The 13269-nt window shown below is 37.2% G+C and overlaps 2 protein-coding genes across 3 annotated transcripts; both read right to left on the bottom strand.

The window, feature by feature from the left end:
• Nucleotides 1–392: 392 nt before the first annotated feature.
• LOC131015865 (late embryogenesis abundant protein 6-like) lies at nucleotides 393–1643 on the bottom strand. The gene is made up of 2 exons (XM_057944308.1): nucleotides 1486–1643; nucleotides 393–1004 (listed from the first exon to the last, which is right to left on the bottom strand). The coding sequence occupies exons 1-2, from the start codon at nucleotides 1561–1563 to the stop codon at nucleotides 663–665; spliced, it is 420 nt and encodes a 139-aa protein (XP_057800291.1). The 5' UTR covers nucleotides 1564–1643; the 3' UTR covers nucleotides 393–662.
• Nucleotides 1644–7221: 5578 nt separating this feature from the next.
• On the bottom strand, nucleotides 7222–11341 carry LOC131015862 (uric acid degradation bifunctional protein TTL-like). 2 transcript variants are annotated; one of them, XM_057944303.1, is made up of 6 exons: nucleotides 10983–11341; nucleotides 10801–10892; nucleotides 10158–10215; nucleotides 9659–9760; nucleotides 8550–8709; nucleotides 7222–7881 (listed from the first exon to the last, which is right to left on the bottom strand). In XM_057944303.1, exons 1-6 carry the CDS (start codon nucleotides 11115–11117, stop codon nucleotides 7436–7438), a joined length of 993 nt encoding a protein of 330 aa, XP_057800286.1. In that variant the 5' UTR covers nucleotides 11118–11341; the 3' UTR covers nucleotides 7222–7435. The 2 variants fall into 2 exon arrangements, with proteins under 2 accessions (XP_057800286.1, XP_057800287.1); XM_057944304.1 differs by having other exon boundaries at nucleotides 7222–7878; nucleotides 10983–11329.
• Nucleotides 11342–13269: the final 1928 nt, after the last annotated feature.

Below are 13269 nucleotides of genomic sequence, written 5' to 3'. Positions count from 1 at the left end.
GTGGTGGAAGGGGAAGGGTCTGCGGGGGTGGGGAAAGGGGAAGGGTTTGACGTGTGCGCGCGTTCGTATGTGTGTGTGTAAGAGAGAGAGAGAGAGAGGAGTGTATGTATGTGTACTTTGGTGATTTTGACTGTCATGTTGACAATTCCTGCTGCCGCAACTAAATCACGAATCTATCACTCGAAGTCCTAATCGTGCACACCTAAATCTCAAACCCTTAAATCAATATGATGATAAACCCATAACTACAGCCTTTCACCTCAACATTTATTGGAATAAACTAGAAAAAATTAAAATTGCGTGCATATGAAGACAAAATTAATAATTCATGTATATAAAATGAGAGATGTATAAAAATTCATGTATTTAGGCGCGGTTACCTCTAAAACAAATGACAAAATAAAATGTTTTTCCTGAACAAAGGATTTAATTACATCTTTGATTTTACTTCGTTAATTTCCATGACTAATTAACTATTTTACGAGGACACGCACCACAATAAAATACAATTCTCAAATACAGAAGCTGGTACTTTAAAATCAAACCAAAAAAAAAAAAGTAAAAATATGGCAGCAGCTGATTGCAAAAAGCAATGCATCTGCACAAGTTAATTTATTCATGATGAGAAATTATATATATGCGGATGGAAATGGATGATGAGTCTACAGAAAATTGTTCTGCGATGGTGGGGCGGCGGCTTCCGAGGGAGAGGAGGCTGCGTCGATGAAATTGGCCTTGTTGTGGCCGGAATCGGGGGCGGCGCCGCCGCTGTAAAGATCAGATGAATAAGGCGCAGGTGGTTCAGAAGAATTGGCCATGGCCCGGCCATGAGATTCATCGCCGCCATCCTCGGCCCTTAACCCATCCTGAGGGAACTTCTTCTCGTGCTCCGCCGCCTTCTCCGCCGCTTTCTGGACGTGATAATCCATCGCCGCCTCAGCCTCCCTCGCCATCCTCACCTCATGAGCCACCTCCAGTCGAGCTCTTGCTAGCTCTCTCTCTGCCTACACAACTCAATCATTACTCACATATATATCTATAGCTACTTGCCCACATGGTGTGTGTCTGATCGCTATCGTGTCGACGTCATACCAATGAATATGAACAAGGATTTGCGTGGCACCAACACGATATGATTTGTACAAACACGAACACGAAGCTGACACAATTTTTTTCGTGTTGACACAACAGGAGACAACAAATTCATTCCCTAGTTAGGAAATAATAATAATAATAATAATAATAATAATAGTAATTATCATGTTATACGATACAAAATATTATGTTATACGAAAACGATACGGATCTGACCCAAACACGATACGAATTATTATGTTACAAAACTTGATAAGGACACAAACACGATACTAATTATCATGTTACAAAACTATCTATGGCGTGTATATTTATGAAGTCTTAAAATTTATGTGATATATGACGAGTTATAAAAAGAATGAGGATTCCAAGATATAGAAAATTTCTTACTTTTTCCCCCTCTTTTGCTTCAGCCTTGGCTTTTCGGATTTCCTTCAAGTCATTTATCTTCTCCTTGATGGCCTGCATCTTCGCTAAACTTTTACTTTCACCGTTGTATTTTCTGAATTTGGAGCAAATGCATGTAAATGATGAGAAGAAACTTTATAGGCAATTATTTGGAGTATAACTTTTCTATAAATAAGATTTTTCTGTAGATAGACAATGGTTGAAGTAGACGACAGATGTTAAGCTTGGAGAGTTTCTTTCTTGTCAATGAAGTTGGTTTTAAAATAGTGGACACGATGTAATTCATGGCAATCTCTAATTTCAGTTTTCATCATACAATTGTTGCATAAATATACTAGACGCGCATCTTATACACTAGTGCAACGAAAAACAAGATTTAAGATTTTTTGTTGTTATAAAGTTAATCTATTGTGGAAAAGGATTTTACTATAGTAAAACAAGATCTATTGTGGAAAAGGATCTTTATACACTACACTAGTGCATCTTATACACTAGTATATTTATGCGCATCTTATACACTAGCGCATCTATTGTGGAAAAGGATTTTACTATAAAGTTAATTAACAAGAAGTACATAATTAATTAGGCATACAAAATTGTATTAGTATTAATTTTAAAAAGAGGTAGTCTTGGGTATAACCGAGTGTATTTGCGACGGAAAGATAAATAAAAATATTCTCTTCGTCCCAACTTTTAGTATTTTTCTTTCCTTTTTTGGTCGTTCCATATTTTAGTATTCATTTATATTTTTAGTAAAAGTAGGTGGGACATTCGCTCCACTTTAATTATTTTTACACTCACATAAAAGATGATACTCTTATTCCACTCACAACACACCCAACCACTTTATTAAAACTCGTATCACTCTCAAATGGATACTAAAAGTTGAGACGGAGGGAGTAATTAGTTGATGCCATAATGGAAAAAGGGCCTAAAGCCTAAGAGCATCCACAATGGTGGTGTCTTAGAGGGGTGTCTTAGGAGTGAGTCCCACCTAAGATACACCCCTCTCCAATGCATTGTGTCTTAGGTGGGTGCTTAGATCCTCATTTCCACAAAATTCATATTTCTACACTTTTATTTTTAAAATTCAAATTTCATTAAAATTAAAATTCTACATTACAATAATTTAAATAAAATTAAAAACATAATTAAAATACGATAATAAAATAAAAAATAACATAATTTCCTAATTTAAATAAGCCCTCGACGCTTGAGCACTTCTTGGACTAGGTAGTTGTGCAAGGCCAATTGTGCATATGTCATACCCGTCGTGTCCTTGTTCAAGAGCTTCATATCCATCTCCTCTCGTTTCATCTCGGCTTGCATTTTTTTGACCTCGGCGATTTTCCCCGTTTTGAGAGCATGCTCCTTCATGCTTTCGGCCACCTTCTCGAGGGCGTCGGAGAACGTCGATCCTCCTCCCGAAGACACTTTTCCCTTCTTCGCATTGCCCTTGTCTCGCTTTGCCGCTTTTTGGCCTTGGGGTCTCGCCATGACACTCGGCTCCGAAGAAGTAGTGGTTGCTCCACCATCGGAGCCCTTCGACTTTTTGGCGGAGTGGACATCCCCGGCTTGCGACGTGAATCTTTGGCAGTCACGAAGCACTTTCCAAGCTTTGACGTAGGAGAATTGCTTCTTGAAATTCGCCTCGAACATCGTCTGGGCTTGTTGGAAGATTTGATCGTCGCTCATACCACTCCCCCAATTGTCCTTGCAAGTGTTGTAGAAGCCCTCGAAGAATTTTGTCTCCTTTTGGACACGGGCGAAGTGGGACTTGAGATGATCCGGCTTTCGCGGCGGCGCTCCCGACGTATTGAGCGCGTTGAACTTCTCGGCGATTGCTCCCCAATATTGGAGCAACTTTTGGGAGGTCCCCAAAATAGGATTGTGGGTTGCCTCCGCCCACAATATTGCCACGAGCTCGGACTCCTCGCTAGAATATGCAGCGCGGGTGCCCTTGGCTTTCGGCTTCACCTCCTCCGACTCTTCTTGAACGTTGGCGTTCGCCGCCGGCGTAGGAACATTTCCTGTACCCAAGACATTGGAGGCTTGTGAAAATGGAGCAAACCCCATCATTGGAACCCTCGATCCGCCTTGTTGCTCCATGTATTCATCGAACTCATGATCCATCTTTGGAAATGTAGAAGAGAGAATTGTTTTTGGGAGAGAATTGTAGTTGAAGATGTTGGTGAATTTGAAAGAAAGGAAGGAAGAGTGGTATTTATAGAAAGGGAAAAAAAGAAAAAAAATAAAAAATCAAAATAGCCGTTGGAATGCAACGGTCGTTTTTTTTTAAAAAAAAAATAAAAACAAAAATAGCTAACGGTCGAATTTTGTAAAAATTAACGATTTTTGTATTTTTTAAAAAAAAAATTGGGCGCGTCCTTCGGAAGCGCCATACACTCTCCTCTCTCGCCCCGGGTTGAAGCCTCGACCCCGCCTCGCATCTGAGCGCGTCTCCAGCGCGCGGCACCCACCTACGCCCCGGGTCGATCCCCCCTTCGCACTCGGCGCTGCAGTTGCTCTAAGAGCACCCACCGCGCCGGACCGAGTCGGCACGCTGCGCTGGCGTGCCCCCAGCTCGTGCTGGGCGTGCCGGGTGCAGAGGTGAGAAAAAGCGATCGTGCGCATAGCACTCGCATGATTTTAAAAAATATGAAAAAAGTTTGACAAAAAAGACTGTTTGCTGCGAAATTAATTTATTTTTATTTAACTGTTTGGGGCAATAACAACTCTCTCCCAAATTTTCTTTTTTTTTTCCTTTTATTCTCTATAAATATCGCTTCTTCTAGACTTCATTTTTCACATCCAACACAATTCTCTCTTCTTCCATCTCTTCTCCATCTATTCTCTCATATTTAGTTAAACAATGGATCGTGAATTCAACGATTACATGAAGAACTACGCTCGAGGTTCGGGTATTCTTAGTTCCAACCCGATGATGGGGTTCGCGCCTTCTTCTCAAAGCTCGAATATTTTCTCCCCAGGCTCTCTGCCAACCCGGCGAACCCACCGCCCGTCGTTGAAGCCGAAGCCGTCGGAGGCCCGAAGCCAAAGTCTTCCCACACAGGGTACATGTCCACGTACGCTGAGACGGAGCTCATCTGCATGTCGTGGGCGGAGACTACCCAATATTGGGGAGATATCACTCAGAGATTCAACGACATTAAACCTGATGGAGCTCATGTCGTGAGAACAAACTTATCAAGTTTCACTTTTAACGAGTCCAAAAGGACTTCATGGTGTGGGAAACGATATACGACAAACGTAAAGCCAGTTGTGGTAGCGGAATGAGTGATGAGCAAATCACTCAGCAGGCGTAAGAAATCTACGATGCCAACAATGGAGTCCAATTCAAGCATTTCAAAGTTGGATGATCTTGTGCGAGTGTCAGCGGTTTCCATCTTAGGGCGAGGATATGCACTCCTCCAAGAAGTTGAAGGGCTCGGAAGGGCAGACCACAACAACGACAAGTCCCCAAGGTCAGAAAGCGGCAAAACATGATAAAGACAAGGGGAAGAGAGTGGAATCCTCGACGGAGAACACGCAATACTACGAAATCGATAAATTTACCACCCAAACCAATTTCATCACCAAAGCAAAATCCAAACAAATTGAAATAAAAGCCAAAGCTGCCCTAACAAAAATTAGAGAAGCCGAGGTGAGAAGGGAGGAGCTCGATTTCAAACTTTTCAACACGGACACTTCTAATATGTCAGATGCTCAATTGGCATGGCACAAGAACATGGTCGAAGAAGTGCTTAGGCGTAGAGGATTTATGTAGTGTAGATTTAAATTATCGTAATTTTTTTAATTGATGTTGAATTTTAAATTTTATTTATTTAAATTATTTAATTTTTACTTTAATTAATGTAATATTTATTTTAAATTTTAATGAAATATTAAATTTTAAAATATAAGAGTAAAAATTGGATTAAATGAAAATGAAGATTATAGCGCCTCTTATAGAGTCAATGCACTGGAGATGGGAGGCGCTATGGTGGAGACTACCTTATAGCGTCTCCCCATTGTGGATGCTCTAATGAATCTTGGCTTTTCCGCGATGACCCTTGTATTTGTAATACCAAGAAGCATTGATTATTTAGCAAAAAAAAAGATTTTTTGAGTGTTGAAAGTTTGTAAATATATGGAAGCATGATTATTTAAATATATGAAATTAATTATGAGATGTTCTCACACAAAGTAGAGCATAGTAGTATTAAAAAGTATGAAATAATTTTTTCAATGTTTATGACTTGTAATATCCACTAATTAGGCAAGAGTGAGGGGGATTGCTGAGCAGCGGGAAGAGAGTATTGATTTGAGTCAAATATATGTGGATAAGGTGATAAGAGGCCACCTCGATAAAAAACAAAGGATGTTCAGCAATGATACCCTTGCATAGAGCCTCGTGGTGGTATATCACAAACGTCTCATCTCCATTCGCAGCATGTTGATACTCGGCTTGGAGAGATGCAGTAGTAAATTCAGGAGGAGCGCGAGTATAAACTCCGGTTGGATGAGTCATTTCGGGGAACACAAGAAATGTTCAGTAGTTCATAAGGTCCCAACTGCCGAGGAACAGCGGCTCAGAAGGTTTCGATTTATTTTTTGTACTTTAATTAATAACTTTGAATACATTATTATGATATTTAATATGCACATATTGTTAGTTTCAATGTGTATATATATATATATATATATATATATATATATATATATATATATATATATGTGTGTGTGTGTGTGTGTGTGTGTGTATGTATATGTGTGTGTGTGTGATGCACGCGCGTACAAATTGTTGGATATTGGACAATGTTGAATTTGAATGAATTTTAAATTATGTTTATATTATAAAAAGATGTGATTGTAGTTGGATTTATTGAGAAATAGGTTGTCGTGACTAGGTACAAAATAAATATAAAAATCTATATATTATATAAAAGAGCAGTTTAACGGCTATTTTTTCCCATCATATTTTAAAATTATAGTTATTTTTTAAATTTCAATTATTAAAATATATATCCACTAACTTTGACTACCTAGTAAATTCATGAAAAAATAATAATTACTCAATAATTACCGAGTAATTATTGAGAGAAAAATCCTCAATTTTATTATAAAAGGACCGACGTATTACCTTGGGAAAATGGCTTTGATGGAAATTACACATCTACTAAGGGATTACCAAGGGAATTTTCCCTCGGTAAAATTGTTGCATAAAACGACTAAATATTCGATGTAATTTTACCGAGTGATTATTCTCCTCGGTAAAATATTTACCAACATCAGAAATCACAACGATGTACTTTAATCGATAATCTCTCGGTAATACAATTGACCGAGGACAATATGCTATTTACTACTAAAATTTTCGTTGGTAATAAATAAAATAAAATAAATTACTCCATCCGTTCACAAAAAATAATTTTAAAAATGGACGACATGAGTTTTAATAAAAATAATTAAGTGTATTATAAGTGGAGAAGGATCTCAGTTATAAATTAGTATTGATAATAATAATTAACTTTATTATGAATAGAGAAATGGGTCCACAATGTGATAGAAAGTTTTCAAAAAGAAAAGAGATTAAATTTTGTAAATGTCTCAAAACAACAAAAAATAACTATATTTTGTGAAGGGATAGAGTAACTTTTTGTGATTATTATATACGATCCTATTATTCTCTCTCTCTCCCTAGATATATAGAAATAATTTGGTTGAATCAAAGATATAGATACACAATAACTTTAGAGTGCAAGTATTAAATTACACAATTTTTTATGTTTAGCCATCTAAAGGCTGCATCAAGATATAGACACACAATAACTTGGTTGAAAATACACCTCAACAGCATCTCCATAAGAAAACATCACATTTGAACATGAAAATTTACAATTTCGCATCCCATTATCGAATGTTTAAGAGTCTAGCTCCCACGGTACGTGGAAAAAGAGAATGGAGAAAGCAGCAAAGGAACATGAAAGTGATCCCATTTCTGCGATTCCTTCACTTCAAACACTACTTCCACATACGGGAAAAACCCCTCAGGGTTGTACTTCCCCGTGTCGAAACTAATCCGATATATCCCGGGATTCAGAACATCCACCACACTCATCAACTGACCGCTCCGCCCGTCTCTGTCTGTACTTGACCGACCCACAAGTTTCCAGCAATCCGAATCAACCTCACCAAACAATGGCCGTGATTGCTTGTCTGCCCACATCTCCAGGCGCACATCAACGCCAGAAGCTGGAGCCCCACGAGCTACATCAAGGATGTGGGTCGTGATTGGTGGCCGTGTCCTTGTGAATCCTCCTGAGGGCTCGGCCGCAGCAGTAGCCAAATGTCCTCCGATCACACTCATGCGATCTTCTACAGTTAACATAGAGCATCAGACCAAGCAGAAACAAGTTCAGAGAAAAATCTGAAAGCATAACTAAAACTTTACAAGTTACGAAATTCTTGTTTTCACAATCTTTATGGCATATCAAGAATTTACCAACAAATGCATATTCATGTATGAAGGCAAACAGGCAGCTGTATTGTTCTATGATTGCATTGAATTCTCTTACATCTCTCTCTCTCTCTCTTCCCCCTTCTTCTTTTTTCCTCCTTGTTTAACCTTTTATTGTCTTTCATCTATTAGATAGTATGTACAAGTTACAAGCTGATGGTCTCACAATAAATTTCAGGGTTCTAAGGAAAAGCAATCAGTCTTGATAATCACATCACAGCCAAACGGCCCAAAACAGCATGAAAAAAACATAAGAGAGACTCATTCATAATTCTCTATCAACTCTCTAAAACATATTTAGAGAAAAACTACATCAGGGGTATTTTGGGAACAATCTACCACCGCAACCTGCACACTACATATAGCACTTCCAAGTGAAGAGAAAGCAGCTTCTACTCAATTTAAAGTTCCTCATGTTCCAATAAGTTAGGGTCCAGAAACTCGAAAACACGAGAAGAAACCAGGTAAAACACGGACCAGCATAAACTAAATATTAGAAATGGAAATAGCCAATCTGAGACAGAACCTCCTGCTTTTGTCAGCACATCTGCATTATGAGGGGTCTTGGTGATGGAAGCAGCAGTTGCATAAGCTGGGAATAGCTTAGTGATACGTAGTTCAGTGATCTTCATTTGTTCCTTGGCTGCAAGCTCAAACTCAATGATTGGCCTGTTATGGTACCGTTTCTACCCAAAAAAAAAAAGAAGAAAAGAAAAACAAAAGAAGGAAGAAAAGAAGGAAGAAAAGAATAAATGAAGATGTGAGAAAAAATTAATCTATAAAAGAGGATTAAATTAGCCAATAAACTCTAGCAGTGTTAGGGCCCGAACGAAAGATTATCTATCAATTTGGGACCTGAAAGATAAAAACTATCAAAATATGAATTATACAATTGAAACTATCAATTCAAGACTCAACAAATCATGAATTTTGTTTTTTTTCTTTATTTTTCATTATATTTATAATGATTATTCAATGAAGTTCTATTAAAATTTCTTGAATATGTTAAAAATAATTAAAAAATGAAAAAAAAAATTGAAATACAATTGTACAAGGTCTGATAGTATTTAGCCTAAGATTTTCCATCACATGAATACTTCTATTTAGGCATATATGGCAATGTCCACAACTGGACGTTCAGAGCACATGAAAGAATATGATTCACTTCTAAGGAATTATCAGTTCATATTCGAAAATGCATCCAACGAAATGTGCCAGTAACAGAAAAAATGTTTTTTATCACAATAGAAACAATGTCAAAGGAACAACAAACTTATTTTGGAAGAATAAACAAAATGGAAGGCTAGTTGCACACTAGAAACACGGAAACACTTACTACAAAGCTCTTTTTCTATCATAGTAAAATCTAAATTCTCTGATACACTAAAATGGATTCACAACACACACACAGAGTTTTACAATCTTCATGATACAACAACATAAAGTAAGGGAAGAAATTAAAAGAAGATGATGTCTCCCATATTTCCTGCAATTATATAAGTTGTAGACTATAAAGCTTGACAGAGGCTTGAACATCAAACCACATTACAAACTAGATAAGAGCAGTTATAAAGATTTATTCCTACACGGACAATGACCTCAAAAGGTTGTCTACCCAAGCAACAAGACATTTACCTTAATCTCAGCAAGGATCTCAGGGGTACTTCTTCCAGATGCACATATGAGAAAGACAAAACCAAACTTTTGTCTGTAGCGAGCATTCCATTCATATAGCTCCTACAAAATTAGTGGGTCAAACATCTAAAACGAAAGAAAATGTTCAGTTCTAGAGAATAATGTAGCCTTGAGACTGGTTATAACGGCAAAAGGCATGCCAAGATACAATTTATATTTCTGATTGTTTCTCATAATCTTCATGTCTATGTTATCACATGAAATTTATATTTATTAGCATCTTTCCACATCACTAGATGTCATTAGGAATCATTAGAATGTTTGAAACTAAAGAAATATTTGTTCTGGCACCATTCTTGCAACAATCTTGAGCACTAAAATATTTTCAGGCTTATAGGTTATAACTGAGGGGAAGTTGCTCGATTTGGTTTCAAAAATCAACTGCTAATGATAAGTAACATACAAAAACATAACAGCACACTTGTTAAACTGTAGATACCTGTAATGTAGCGTCAGTAGCAGTTGCTAAAGCAGTCGATTGCTCTCCCTTGCTCCACCTGTTACAAAAACAACTTATCATTTCCAGGCTTACAAAAAATCGTCTCCTGCTAGAGATGAGAACAATAAATCTCACCACATCAAACAAACCACAATCGAAATTTGACATATACAATTCCAATCTTTTTTTTGCTTCTCTCAAAACTTAAAAATATTTTCCTTATAAAACAAATATAGGAACTCAAAACATCAGAAGAGATGTTAAGCCGTAAAAAAAGGCCACTATTTAGTGAGAAAACTGTACGAATTGGAATGTTGCTTAAGATGCGTAAATTTCTCAATAAGATGTTATTTTCTATGAAAGCGACACAAGCAATTTCAGTTTAGCGCACGCCCAAAAAAAACAACAATGTACACAACGGCTTAATTCATCCACATTCTCTAATTGTATCCTGTGATACAAATTGGATTGAACCATCAAGAATATGCCAGCAGCAACTCAAAGATTACTCTTTTTTTCTTCTCTTTCCGCTAGAAATTGGGCAGTTACATTTTGCAATCACAATGGTTTATCAGAAATCACGAACAAACACTAGGTAATTTACGTATAAATGAGGAGACAATAGAAGAGCGAGAAACTGAACTGAGCACTGGTTGGACTTTTGACGGTTTTGGAAGGGCTTTCGCCGATTGCAGGATGCGCAGCAAACGCTTCTAGCCATCCGTTCACATCTACCTACATAAAATAAGAAGAGCACAAAAAGGGATAAAGGAATCATTCATTAAATCTTCACATATGTAGAGAGATCGAGAGAAAGATGGATACTTTATTGAACCAGATATCCCTGGCAGCATCGACGGCTTGTTGGTGATTGAAGAAGGGAGCGGCAGAGGCCATTTCTTGAGCAAATTTGGCGCTCCCACAGCATGCTAGCCACTCCTTCTCACTAGGCGAATCCATCGATTCGATGATTGGGTTCGATTCTTAAACGGCGAATTTGGTTTGGGAAAGAGAGTTTTCCGTTTGTTGATTTGAGTAGTGGAACTGTGGGACTACTCTCTGAAACTCAATCTTCCGAAGCTGAACAAGTTTTTGGTTTTGTTGAGGATACTGACAATCTCTCGCCCAAAATAAAATACTACTCTCTGTTAATACAGCTAATTACAGGTTTAATTATTCCAAACCAACCCATTTGGAAATTATATAGCATATTCTTTACTTTTATATATATATATATATATATATAGGAGAGGGCTAAAATAAGTACACTTGTTGAGATATAAAATAAAATCATTTTTAGCTCTTAGATCATCAAGATTTACGGTTGATTCGTAACTCTGTTGATGAATTTATGGTCCTGAGTTCGAATCTTAAAGGTAGACAAAAAGTTGGGTTCCCGTAGTCCCAAGTCCCCTGTCTCTTGCTCCGACTAACAGCAACAGGGCCGCCGCTGGAGCACACGTGCTACCACCCCTCTCTGAACTCAGACGGAACAGTAGCAATGCCATTGCCGCTGATTAAAATAAAATAAAATAAAAATTAAAAATAGACGGCGTTAAGTCGTCGTTAGGGAAGAGGGCCTGCTTGTTGGAAATTAAGTAGGTTGAGGGTTTAGTTGGACCAAGTTCGATTATAGGAATCTATACGTAATAAGGGGCTCTATGTTAGGGGCTTATTTGATACTTAACCTTATATATTATACATATAGACTACGGTATAAACACTTCTTAATATATAAAATACGAACTAGTTAAAATGTACGAGTTCTATGTAGAACATATATGAATTCACTGTAAATGTATGAATTGCGAAAACTAAATTTTTTGTTACCTATGAGATTTAAACTCGGGACCATAAATTCATCCAACAAGGTGATGAATCAATCGTAGATCTTGATTATTTAAGGGCTGAAAATAGTTCATATTTTATAATCTAAAAGGTGTTTTTATTTTAGCTCACCCCTATATATATATATATATATATATATATATATATATGTGTGTGTGTGTGTGTGTATGTCAAGTAGGGGTGTTGTCACGACCGGACTAAGCTAAGAATAGTTAAGTCAAAAAACTGTGATTAAGGGAGGGAGATTAGAAGCAGGGATAGAAAGAAAGTGAATAGCATTTAATAAAGGATTGAGTCAGAATCAACGTCAATAAAAGAGATTCATAAGATAAATGAAGTTTGATCATAGAGATTCATACAATTTCAACAACCTATCATCTTAAGTTTGGGTGAAATTGACTTGTCTAAGAATAACAAAGTACTTAAAAATATGCAACGAAATAACATAATCTGACTACATGTATGAAGACATATATCCCAATAGTTCATTCATATAACAACGACAAAAGCCTTGCTTGTCACTTCATCATTCTCAGTCACTGCTCAACCTGCACATTTATAAATATATGAAGGGTAAGTATGAGGATACTCAGTGGGCATGTATGCCAAAACTATATACATGCTTGTATAAACTGTAAATTGTCATACCATCGTAACAGTACAACAAGGGGTTTTTAGCTAAAAAGGCTGAAGTTTACTAAATTCATTTGTGATTCTAAAGTTCAACTGATCAGTCTAAGTTCTCTTGTAATCTATCATATCTGAAGTTGTGTGCCGGAGAGGTGGTCACCTCTCACGGACACTTGACCGGCCAACCTGCTCGATGACTCATAGTCACTATTGGCATGATAACTATCCACTTAGGATCCGAAGTCGATTACATCAATGGCAAAGCCAAAGCAGATAGATATCATACACAAATCTCAAAACATTTATGTCAAGACAATAGTTTAAATATTTTCGATTCAAATGATTTTTAAAAAAATACTCCCTCCGTCCACGATATTGTTTTCACTTTGTGCACGACACGGGTCTTAAGAAAATGGGGATAGTAGTTGGTATTATTGTGGATGGAGTTTGAGTCCCACTATTGTTTTGAGGTGAGTTTGTGGGACGCTATTACTATAAATGGAAGTGAAAATGATATTCTTGACGGACCAAAATAGCAAAAGTGAAAACGATATCGTGGACGGAATGAGTAACACTTAAACATAACATTTAATTATAGCAAAGCTTTACTACGGTGCAGTGACTCCTTGAATAA

This window comes from Salvia miltiorrhiza, chromosome 3, assembly GCF_028751815.1.
Source record: "Salvia miltiorrhiza cultivar Shanhuang (shh) chromosome 3, IMPLAD_Smil_shh, whole genome shotgun sequence".
NCBI lineage: Eukaryota > Viridiplantae > Streptophyta > Magnoliopsida > Lamiales > Lamiaceae > Salvia > Salvia miltiorrhiza.
Note: the sequence above shows the minus strand (reverse complement) of the source record. Positions and strands in the feature narration are given on the sequence as shown.

Coding starts and splice junctions, on each gene's coding strand:
- LOC131015865 (XM_057944308.1), bottom strand. CDS start 1,563: ATGCAGGCCATCAAGGAGAAGATAAATGACTTGAAGGAAATCCGAAAA. Junction 1,005..1,485: donor AAGCAAAAGAGGGGGAAAAA/GTAAGAAATTTT, acceptor TGAGTTGTGTAG/GCAGAGAGAGAGCTAGCAAG.
- LOC131015862 (XM_057944303.1), bottom strand. CDS start 11,117: ATGGATTCGCCTAGTGAGAAGGAGTGGCTAGCATGCTGTGGGAGCGCC. Junction 10,893..10,982: donor GGGATATCTGGTTCAATAAA/GTATCCATCTTT, acceptor TATTTTATGTAG/GTAGATGTGAACGGATGGCT. Junction 8,710..9,658: donor AGATCCTTGCTGAGATTAAG/GTAAATGTCTTG, acceptor TTTTTTGGGTAG/AAACGGTACCATAACAGGCC.